This window comes from Micrasema longulum, unplaced genomic scaffold, assembly GCF_059751315.1.
Source record: "Micrasema longulum isolate JH-2025_06_02 unplaced genomic scaffold, ASM5975131v1 h1tg000988l, whole genome shotgun sequence".
NCBI classification, from domain to species: Eukaryota; Metazoa; Arthropoda; class Insecta; order Trichoptera; family Brachycentridae; genus Micrasema; species Micrasema longulum.
In genome coordinates, this window is record NW_028278177.1 from 480,563 (window position 1) to 493,229 (window position 12,667).

Genomic DNA, 12,667 nt, shown 5'->3' on the forward strand with positions numbered 1-12,667 from the left:
TGTTGAAAAAACATGAGAATTTACTTACGGCACATAGGAAGGAAATAATTATAATGCGACCAACATTGTACACTGAACACAAGAGTTTTTTTTGTCGCAAATAAACAATAATCTAAATCTTTTTCAGGAAGTTGTTTATAATACACTAGCGGACCCGACAGACGTTGTCCTGGTAGTAGGCCCTATTAAAGGATAATAAAGTAAAAAGACGTTGTCCTGCACGAACGTTGGCCTGCCTGCTATTAGCTTGGAAAAAGACTTTGAATTCATCAGTAGGTGTCTATGTACTTGTTTATGGTTGTATAACAAAAATTATTCATTTTTAAATATGGGATTCTTTTTACAAATGTCAAACACGGCTCTTCTCACCAACAGGGGTGCACTTAATTCATAAATGTGAGTTTTTTTTTAATGCATGTTAAATGTAAATGTCAGTTAATATTATTTTAGTATCGCCAAAAATCTAATATTATTTTAGTATCGCCAGAATGTAAGGAAATAATCTGATAGAGATCCATACAAAGCGAATGTTGTTTGTAAACATTCAAAAACAAACTTTTTTTAAACACAACATATTTCCATTTTTTTGGAAATGCATTCTCCTCGAATGTAACCCTGGTAGATCGATGAATAAAATTTTATGCTCCTTACTTCTTTTTTACATATTAGATTGGAGATTTTAATATTTACAAACGCGCACAGCGCAAAGATCTATATTTCTCTGAAAACCGCACTCAAATCGCATAAGCCGGTTAGGGGGAGTTCAGTGACATCACACGTACAGAGGAATTATATATATAAAGATAAAGTTACGGAAATATAGAAATCGAGGAAATAAAGCTCGTAAAGCTGCTTACTATATTTGCGCAGTGTACTAGGAAGACGCTATGTTTATTTTTTATTTTTTACTTTAATGTTAATTTAACCATGTCGGGAATCGAACCCGAGACCTCTTATACTGTCTGTAAAAAAACTCTGGGGGCCTTTTAAAATGGTTGTCAATAACCTTCTATTAGAAAATGGGAATCTAGTTGTAGTAGAGTGGAGTTTTAAACTTGGACCTCGGATCCATGAGTCCGCGACTCTAGCCACGGGACCGCAACACGATTTAGAACCTAAATTTTTTATAATTAAATTTCTAAAATGCAGCCATTTTTTCTGACTACAGCTGTGTGATTTTGCGATTTCTAAGTATTTATTGAAAGTAATTGTCATGGAATTACGTTTTAATAATAAATATGTTGTAAATTCAAATTACTTGGTATAATCTATTGTTTATTCGATTAATTAGCGCTTTCACCCTCTTACGGGCATTTTCAGACTGGTAAATATAATTTAGTGTTATACATAACAAATTATTATTTCAAGTAAAGGTACCTACATTTTAAATGAAAAAACAAGTCAAAAGTGATACAATAAACAATATTCTGAGTTTGTCTAAATATTTGTACATGAAAACTGAATTTCACCCCCTAGGAAGTTATTAAGATTGACATATACAAACAGAGATGGAAAATATTTTTGAGAAGGGAATACGAAAGTCAAGGCATTTACAGGGCTAATGATCTGAAATAATAAATTAAGAAATGTGGATGTTTTAATACAAAAACATGGGCAAATTGGTAAATGTTATACGAGGTGTAAATTGGGCACAAAAACCAGATGACACTGAAAATCTAGACTTCTATAATTCCTTCCCTAGAATGGTTTTTTTCTCTGTTCATAGATAATATCTCTGAGATACAGTAATATTTCTATGCAAAAGAAAGGGGAAAAATATAGAAAATAATGTTTGTATTAGCAGTGTACAAAAAGGGAGGATTTCATTCTATAAAAATATTTGTTGCATTATTTCTAATTATGTGAGGATACGCGGCGACAGAGTAATTTGATAAATGTAGGGCTGAAGTTCCTAATCTGTTATATTTTAGATTTTTAGTTGCTTAAAAAGGCAAATTCTGTAAGTCAATTTTCCCCCGATAGGACAGGTCCGCACTACGTAGTACCGAGGGGTCTACAGATCCTAAATACGGCTATGTCGATAGCATTTTTGCTACAATGTATCCGACGAAAAGCGACGTAGAGTCAAAATTTTCAAATCTGTCAAAAGTCTGTTTTTCGGCTTTGTTGGATATATCGTCTTAGTGGTACTGGAACTTGGCAGTCTTGTTAATCGAAATGTAGAAAAACACTTTTGATTACACTTTTATTTAATTCTCTCACAAATTTAAAAGTACAACAGTAACAAACAGGTAAATGTTGACTGCAAAGATAATGCGTAAAAAAGTAGAGGAAGCATGGTCCGTATGCACAGAGAGAGTAATACGGCGTTCCATCCTCTCCGCCTACCCCCGCGGGGAAACTGCGCGAATAACACTCTCCACTAATCATACCAACTGTTTCACCGTCTCTTTAATCCTGACCCTGATTTCAATACGTTCCCCTTTTATATAGGAAAACAATTAGTTTTAGTATAAAGCAAATGGCCGGCGTCAAGACGCGCCAGTTAAAATTAAAGTCGCTTAAACAAACGACATAATTCCAAAACATGAAATAAGGAGGTGTTTTCTTATAAGAAATATTACCGCGCAGCAAATCTAAATATTTAAGTGCTTCCTTATTCCTTAAACAACAGTCTAAAAATAATGATTAAATAAAAGTACATATTTATAACTTCCAAATTAAAATACAATTACAAAGAATACGTTAGTATCTTTATATGTATAATTCCTCTGTACGTGTGCTATCACTGTACTCCTCCTAAACGGCTTAACCAATTTACGTGCGGTTTTCAGAGAAATATAAATCTTTGCGCTGTGCGTGTTCGTAGATATTAAAATCTTTAATCTAATATTTAAAAAAGAAGTCAGGAGCATAAATATTTTATTTATCGATCTACCAGGTTTTATTCAAGGAGAATGCATTTGCAAAAAATGGAAAGATGTTGTTTTTTTGTGAATAAAAAAAGTTTGTTTTTGAATGTTTACAATCAGCATTTGTTTTTTGTGGATCTCAATCAAATTCTTTCCTTAAATTCTTTATAATTTCTACCCATTCATTTCTTTTTATTGGATTTTTGGTAACGCTAAAATAATATAAAATTCAATTTTTAAAAATCGTATTCCGACATAACTACACCCCTTTGTTGGTAAAACGACCTGAGTTTGACGTTTGCAAAAAGAATGCCATATTTGAAAAAATATTCATTTTATGTTTTGGAATTCAACCATAAACAAGTACCTAGGTACCTACTTGAATTCAATATAAGCAATTTTCAGTTTTGGAATTCAATCACAAACAAGTACCTAGGTACCTACTTATCAATGAAAAGTATTTTGCCAACGTTCGGGCAGGACAACGTCTGTCGGGTCCGCTAGTTAATTATATAATACAAATAATATCCACGTGCATGCGCGATAAGACATTACTAGAATATTCTAGTAGGCCAAATACAAGAATTATATGTGTCTAGAAATCTACACATAGAAAGTCTAAACAGTGGAGATATATCAGTTTAGTTATAGAACCCTAAAATATTGTAGATCTGAATAAACTTGCCTACTGGGAAGAGCGAGAAGATGAATTTGCTCTCTTCCTTCTTAGGTTCGAAGCAGATGAGAGGGAGATATTCCGTTTCCCTACCACTCAACCTGTCCTCGTCCATGGGGAACACCTCCAGACAGTACCACATCTGGTCGTACTTTGTAAAGACGTCCTTCTCCGTGTTGTTCGGTACGTACAGGAGTCCATCCTGGAACAAGAAAGACAAATTATTACTATAAAACATTTAAGTTTCATTATGAAAGTTGGTGGAAGTTCACTTTAATTAATAATAGAAATAAAAAACAAGTGATACTAAAATCCACAAAATTGCGAGTCATTAGCTTCACCAGGATGGAAAGTCTAGGAATTTACAGGGCTTATGATCTCTCATTAGCTGGCTTAAGTGGCCACTTTACACACTGTGTAACATTCTGAGGAGGATGTACAGGTGCTGGCGGCTGACAGAGATGCATAGGGGATCATTGTGTATACCATATGCTCTAATTAAATGGTGAAAGAAGATTGGCGATCTGCGTATCAATACCACAATGTGTATTTTTTTAAATTAAAATAATTAAAAATATATATATCTAATTAAAAAACAAATTAAAAACATAACTTATTAAATAATGTTTAATTCATTTGTGTAAAAAAAATAAGTACAAAATGTTTTTCTTTTTAAATTGTTTATATCACTATTTATTTTAATATAATATATAGTATAAACCTAAGTAGCAGATTTTAATATATTGAGATTTTCTACTGACATTTCTTGGTGTAACTGCATTTTAATTATAATAATAAAAATACTTTATAGTTTTACGCCATAATTTTTTTTAAAACCTAATTTTTTTATTTAATACTAAAAAAATTAAATAATGTATTGTTTTCATACTTTTTTTGGTTTCAAAATACTTCTATTTATAAATAATTTTTTTATTTATATTTTTATGACTGTTAATATAATTTTTATCTTTTTTTTATTTTCAGGCTTCCTAATTTGTAAATAACTGTTTAACAAATTACTACAGGCATGGAGAACATTTAAAGAAGGTAATATGGAAGTCTAGGCATTTACAGAGCTTATGACCTGTCAATGGCTAATTAAGTGGCCACTTTGCACACTGTGTAATATTTACAATTTTGCCTATGTTTGAACATCCATAATTCTAATTCCTAGACTTCCCGATTAATTTCTTTAAAATGTTCTCCATCCCTTGTTTAATTTGTCAATCTTAATGACTTCCGAGGGGGTGAAATCCAGCCTACAAACATTTGGACAAACCAAATATTGTGATACTCGTAACTGTTTAGTATTTTTTTTTTTAATGCTATATTTTACTTACATGTAGGTATGTACATTATTGTATTTGCAACTAATATGTAAAAGGCACTAAGTGCCGTTTATTTTAATAAAATAAAATAATTTAAAATCTATCTAACGTGCATATTACTAAGTTTTATGCATCTAACTGTAAAAGTTGAATTTTGCCATTTGATATAAAACTGTAGCTTTATCTCACTTTTCCCATAATATTACTCATATATCTCCTGTAAATGATGTTTGATCTTACTATTATGTTACTTGTGCAAATATACACAAACTAGAGGAAAATGTTACCATCTGCAACATACTTCAAATAGCTCCATAAATCTAGTCTACGTAACAAGTGGTCCAGGCAGAACGCCCTTCAATATAAACTACTCGTATTATTTTCCGTTGGAACTTCGAGTAATGGATGGATAGGGGTGCTTGACCACAGTCACTCTGAGGACAAAAACTGACAGAGAAAAAAGGGTTTGATAACTGATGGGTTCACAGGCAAAACGTGTTTGCTGACATTTTTGCAACAAAAAATCATATGATGACATTCAATTGAACGAAGTTATGCAGAAAGCAGTCAGCCATAGAAAAGTGGATCTGAGATATTAGCACTTTTGTGAAAAGTGTGAATTATCAAATCTACACAACAGTTTTAATATTTTTGACTTTAACAAATGATAAGCAATGAATCCATTAGTTTTTTATCACAAACAAGAATCTTATTATGTATTTAATCGGTTTTAATGATTTTTAAAGTATCATAAAATTTTTAGAGTGCCGTGGCTGTTATCTTCAAATTGAGAAATGCCGTTCTTGTGATCGACACCATTTTCAGAAGGTGATTATTGTTTTTTTTTTGTATGAAAGCGGTCTGGCTGTTTTTGGCAGAGCATATAATTGATCTTACTGCACCCCATAACATTAATATCTCATTTTTTCAAAAGCTTGGATTGGCTGCTATCTGCATAACTACGTTCCATTGTCACTATGCTAGAGAGTATTTCGATGTTGATAAAAATCAATAAAGCATATGGCAGGACCATAAAAAACATTATTTCAAGAATAGTAAAACTAACCACTATACCGTCTGACTTATTCCCGCATTTTCTTCCTGGATTATGGCACCAGATCAGATTTTTTTTAAACTCAAATGATATTACCCATTAGCGTGAATTTGTCGATTTGCTTTGTTGATTAATCGTTTTTTATGGGAGCCTGGACTATTTAAAAACACGTAATATTGCCTGGTTTTATCTTTTTTTTTATTTTTTTTTATTTTTATTAAGTTTTATTCATTTTAACAAGTAAATAACATACAAAAATGTATTTTTGTTCCCGCAAAGCCGAAGCTTGTCTGCGGGTTACATTACATTTTTTTTTTTTTTAAATTTATAAGTAAGTACATAGTTTAATGCCGTCTTCGGACGTACAGTATATACAAATATGATAAAAATCAGTTTCCAAAATCAGTTTCCAAAATCAGTCCAACTACGACGTGTAGTTGTCATTTTAACACTGTATAGGGAAGGCATTTGCGAGAGAGTGGCAGAAAAACACTGTTCAAATACATATTTATCAACATTGTCTGGCACCGCTAATCGTCTTAAATGTAACAAGAATGATCGAGAAATGCTGCGATTGGAGCGACAAAGCAAGAGTTGAGGAAATGGCGTTTCAGATTAATAATTTGTTAATTTATTTTATTTATTTATTTATTAAAAGAAAATAACAGTCATTGTAACAAAAAATAAATATTTACAATAAACCAAAATTATAGGCCAATTATAGTTTTCTATACATTACTAAATACAATTAAAAAAAAAAGAAGAATAAAAACACACCTTTAAAAGGGTACTCCGCATCATTCCGCACGTAAAAATAATTTTAAAAATTACAAAAATAATGAAATAATATTTTTTTTTTTTTTTTGTTAACTTGGACTTAAAAATTCTTACGCCGGCGGATTTTTTCATATTTTAAAAAAATTTAAATTGAGCACATATTATACATAGTTTTATATAATATTCTCAAAGAGTTTTTGTAAAAAACTCATTTAAGAGACATGCAGTAACAATATTTATTTACAGACGTTTTTGTATTTTAAACTATAACATTATTTACAAAAGCAGAATAAAAATTATGATATACTACAAACTAAAAGGGTATGAAAAAAAATTAAAAATTATAAAAAAACATAATACAACGAATGGAAATGAATTCAAAATGATATATACATAATACAATCTGTAACATAAAAAGTACGGAGTAACCCCAAATTAGCCTTCCCTCCTTTCTTCTTTCACACAAGAGAAAAAAATAAAATAGCAGGTACAGTTAGATTATATTATAATGATTATTTTCAATAAGGGTTCTGGCATTTTCTTTAAATTTGTTTAAAGTGAGGAAATATTCCTATTTCAGTAAAATACGTGTTATAATAATTTAGAGTTCTGGGAAAAGATGCATTCGTTTTATTATTCGTGCTTGAAATACCAACATGAAACAATTGTTGCAGCCAAGTTGTACGTTGAGGGATACGAATTGTAATTTTCTTAAGCAGTTGAGGGCAATCTAAGTTATTATTGCATATTTTGTAAAGGAAGACGGTATCATTGATGATTCTTCTAGATTGTAAAGTATCGATTGCAGCTTCTACATAGTTATTAAAATTTAAATATTGACGATGGTTTAGGTGATTCTTTTTTTTTAAATTCATTCAATTTTTTAAATATATTTGGAATATTGGGAAAGCCAGACTGTGGAGCAATATTCAAGGATACTGCGTACATGTGCAAAATATAATATAATGTAAAATTTAGAAAATTACTTAAAACAAGGAAACATTTACGTGTGTCGTACGTAGGGAATGCAATCCCGCAAGATAATTTCAATCCAGGTATTTGCGGGACCGAGCCATCTTGGTCCCGCTGGATCCAGGTATTAGCGGGATCCAGCAGTGTGAACCACGTGTGACCTCGGAAATCAATCGTAATAAAGACCTAATAGACCTCGTTTTCGTAGTTTTAATTTTAATCCAAAGCAAACAAACTTTTTGTTACATCTTAAGTGGTTTATTAATACTTTGAGACATAAAGATTAAGACATAAATTGACATGAATAAAATAACACGCAAGAAATAAATTGACATAACAATATAAACATAAGAAACGTCAATATAAGTTTATTTCGATAGCCACAAGTTTTTTTTTTTTTTTTACATTTTTTTTTGCACCACAACAGGCCAGAAGGCCTAATTACAGTGGTGAATTACATCACAGAGCACCCAGGCTTGAGAAAAATCACATTTTAATTTTTGTGTTCTCACCGGGAATCGAACCCGGAACCTTCCGTGCGTGAGTCAAGCGTCTTGACCACTACACTACAGAGGCCGCCAGTTATTTTATTTTTTATTTTTTACACTTTATATACATATACAATAAATATACATATAAGGCCGGGCATATTGCCTTAAGGCAATTTCTTCCTACCTACCCAAACCGTTCAGTTTGAGAAAATTATAAATACATGAACATATTCAATCTTACAATTTTATACAAAAATTAAAAGCAAAGATTAACAAAAATAAATATATTAAAAAAAATAACACGTAACAAATAACACGTTGACAGCTCGTAACTGACATTTCAGAAATAGAGCTACCGACATTATTGTCACTAGTCAATAAACAATATAAAAAACCTAAAAAGTTCAGTTTACTTTGATTTATCTAAAACAATGAATATTCAATGAATAAATCACTGCGTTGCGTCATAATTACAAGTTGTAAAGCTAGGGTTTCCTAGGACAGCGGCGCCCGTATCTTAACGGCCGTAGTGAACGGTGGTGCGGTGGACAGCCGTCGCAACGGTGACTAGAGAGTGGTTTCCTAGGAAAATGGTGTTGATAACATTAACGGCCGTTATGATACCGGCATCGCTGTCCTAGGAAACCCTAGCTTTAGCCAGTCCACGGGCACCGGGCACCGGGCACCGGGCACGGGGGCACGGGCCACCGCGTGCAGAGTAACACGCATGATTCACGCTTCTCTGTAATCCTGCCAGTCCGCGGGATCCCGGTAAATTTTCGACCGAGATTAGCCCCGCAAAACGTTGCGGGATCCCGGGATACCGGGATTGCATTCTCTAGTCATACATAAATAAATAAATTCCACCAAGACGATATAAAAAAACGCTTCAACAATGCCGAGCATTTGTTGTGTTATTGTGTTGGAGTTTAATGGCTTGAAGATAAAATATTTGAGATTACTATGCACTCTTCGAGCCCAACTTATACATTATAATATTGTGTAAGTAGTGGATCGCATTCCTCACTCACTGTGGCTTGGGCTCGGACTATGGCCGAGACATTTAACGCAAGTTTGTTGTTTAGTCTTATTTTCCTGTAGACATCACCAGTAGCTCAATCACAAATAACCATCGACGTGCTTAAAAACATGCTAAGCATTTGAGCGATCACAATGAACAATAATAAATATGCTTAAGTTATCGCAGTCATAAGTCAACGCGTGTGTAATCTCTAAATCAACCCTCGTGTTGGTTTATTTTTTATTTTCCCCGTAAATAAATACAGTTCATTCGCGAAAAATCAGCGTTTACTATAAAAAAATATACAATATATTGCTTTTGCAAAATAATAAGGAGTATCTAATCCAAAAGTGAAAAATAAATAACAATTACTATGGCGACTGCTTTTTATGGCATTTGGCTTGCCAACCGCCGGCTAAATGCAATGAATTGCATGATAAATAATAAATAAATAAAGCAGATTTGGAGTATTTTCCATATTTACACCGTTAAAAAAATATGTATTTGCGCAGCATGATTACACGTCGCGAAACGTATATATTTTGACATGTAATATTAGGTGTTCACGAATGTTCCATTGTGATCGCGAATATGATAAACAACCACGGTGAGAAATTGTTATCACGTCGCTAATTAGCAGGTCATTAGTTATTTGTGATTGAGCTACTGACGCTTCCAGAAGATCATATCGCTCAATCCCCAATCCCAATCAATATCAATCCCGCGTCCGTATGTTCTGCTAAATAGAGCCGAAAAATCGACATCAACCGCCTTCCAGTGATGGTATTCTGGATCTTCTCTACCCCTAGAGAGTGATTAATTTGATTTTTTAATATTTTTTAATGCGACGAAATTTTGCGTAATTTAATGGCCACACTGATGATTAAACGTCAAATGGTGTATAAAACTGCTTCAAAAACGGAAATAAGACTAACACGGTTTGGTCAATTCAACCTTACTAAGTGTTTTGGGTAATGCTTAAGGTCGCAATAATGTTTTAAATGAAAATCATCATGTTTGGTTTCACATGTTCACATGTTCATATTTGAAGCAAAAATTAGTCGCATGGAAAAACTACATACCCTCAAATTAACCTCTCTCTAGGAGATAGAGAAGATTTATAATTGCGCCCCAGGGCTGGAATTCCGAACGGAAATGCACGCGAAGAGATCGTTCAAACACATTAATTTCGTAAGTAAATACGCGAGATAAAGGTGTTTTCTACGGCCGCGAGAGCGTTTAGATATCACCCCAAGGGTGGTATTCTTAACGTAAAAACGCGCGTGGAAAATGCATTTTTAACATGTGTTTACGTACTGAATACACGCTAAAAGAGCGACCTTTTCGCACGCAATTCCATTCAGAATACCAGCCGTGGGAAGGATAGTCTCCTTGGCGATGCTCACATGTAATGAAATGCTGTTCGTTGTCCAAAGAGAAAAGCTGCCCTAAGGAGCTTTTAGAAATCTGAAAAACTTAATTTCTATGTGTAGAAAATAAGATAATCCGGAAGAACGTTCATACTACATAATACGATTATATTATGTACTTCATTAAATTGGAGAAAAAAAAAGAAGTGAATTCTCTACTGACTGGGATTAAATTGATTGAACCCGATTAATTCACCGAAATGACTACAAAATCTTCAAAAAGTATTGAATGCTTTTTTGAAATCCACGTTACTATTTATATAAGTAATGATACCGTTAAAATGTTGGTTTTTTTATGGGACATTTCTTATATTTTGTACCATTAATCACATTGAGTTTGATTAATCGTATTTCGAATTCCAAGCAATAAATTCGTCAGCTGACGACCATAAGTTCAATATCTACCCAAATCGGAATTATTTTGATTAATCAACGGTACATGGGTTTAGCAACCCTATTCGATTATTATCCAAAGGAAGAACGAGAACCTTGCAAGATAAATGGATTCTCAATAATTACTCCAATTCTAAGGAGAGAAAGAGAAATCATTGAAATGAGAAGTTCTCGCAAAAATCTTAGTGAATGGATTCCAAAAAAACCAAATACATAGATATTTAATGCACTTGAGTAGAGACATACGTAATAAACCGATATACCTATTTTTCCGAATTCACTGATTCATTGTTAATACTTGCAATAATATTAATTAAATTAACTTACAAAAGAAATTCTTAGAAATTTATTTTGCTGGATATCTAACACCTGTCCTGTCAAAACATCACATGAAATGACAACTTTATTAATTTTGACAAGACATTTTTGTGTAAGCAGTTTTAGACGGCAAAAATAATAAAAAGCGTCACCTGTTATTTATCGTTAAGAAAACATTAAAATCGTTAGACATACTTTAAAAACAGACGCAATAAAGATTTATTTTAAAACTTATTACTCACAATAGGAAAATATCGCTTTTTTTACAATTACAAATTAATAAGGGTCTCTGAAATACTACAGAGGAAAACATTTTTTTTGGATTTATTAGTGCTCCAAATACAAGGGTTACATTTATATAAGATAAATTACATATCCTGGATATTAAATGTAGAATTATTTTTAATAATCTGACTTTTATTAAAAAGTTGAAAGACTGACTGCTCCTTGGTACATAATGAAAAGATTACTATACAATGAAGATTTTCACAGTTGTGGACGAGAAGTGGAGGGGATTTCAGGGTTTCTAAGATGAGACTGACAGGAACTGATAATAACCTTTGCCATAAAGGTTTTTAAATGTTTAATGAGTTGCCAGAATGTCTCAGGGAAGCTGAAAGCATTTCCATTTTTCAAGCGAAATACTATTTGCATATTAGGGATAGATAATATTAATTTTTGTAGTTTTTTTTTAGCTAAATTTAATTAAAGAATATTTACTTTAATTACCAATGTATCATATTTTTATATAAGTAATTAAATTTAAACAAATCTGACATCTAAACAAATAAAACCATCTAAACAAATCGAAAAAAATAAAAACAAATAAATAAATAAATTAGTAACTTTAAAACAATATTTAAACTCAAAATTTTGAATTCACCACGCCCCCAATATGTTCCAATTCGGTTAAATTTTGATCTTTGTTTGTGACCGTTTAAATTGAAATATAACGTCGTCACGAATCTTGACTTCACAATTGTCGTTACCAAATATGTTGCTTTTTCTAGAGACGCATTATTTAACCATTTTATTTTTAAAATCATGAACATGGCGGCCTCCGTAGTGCAGTGGTCAAGACGCTTGACTCACACTCGGAAGGTTCCAGGTTCGACTCCCGGTGAGAACACAAAAAAATAATGTGATTTTTCTTAAGCCTGGGTGTTTTGTGATGTAATTCACAACTGTCATTGGGCCTCCTGGCCTGTTCTGGTGCAATTTATTTTTTGTTTATTTTTAAATCAATTTTTACTATCGGTATTCGTAGTATGTGATATTTCCATTTATATTATCACGTACAATTGATTTTTAACGATGTCTGAGCTGATAATAAA

General features: G+C 32.3%; 1 protein-coding gene across 1 annotated transcript in view; it reads right to left on the reverse strand.

Moving 5' to 3' along the window:
• Window positions 1-12,667, reverse strand: part of LOC148277725 (G protein-coupled receptor Mth2-like) — a 149,173-nt gene that overhangs the window by 130,043 nt on the left and 6,463 nt on the right. The window contains exon 2 of the mRNA XM_088232495.1: window positions 3,559-3,751. Within this exon, the coding sequence (XP_088088621.1) occupies window positions 3,559-3,751 (193 nt within the window). The remainder of the gene's footprint in view (window positions 1-3,558; window positions 3,752-12,667) is intronic.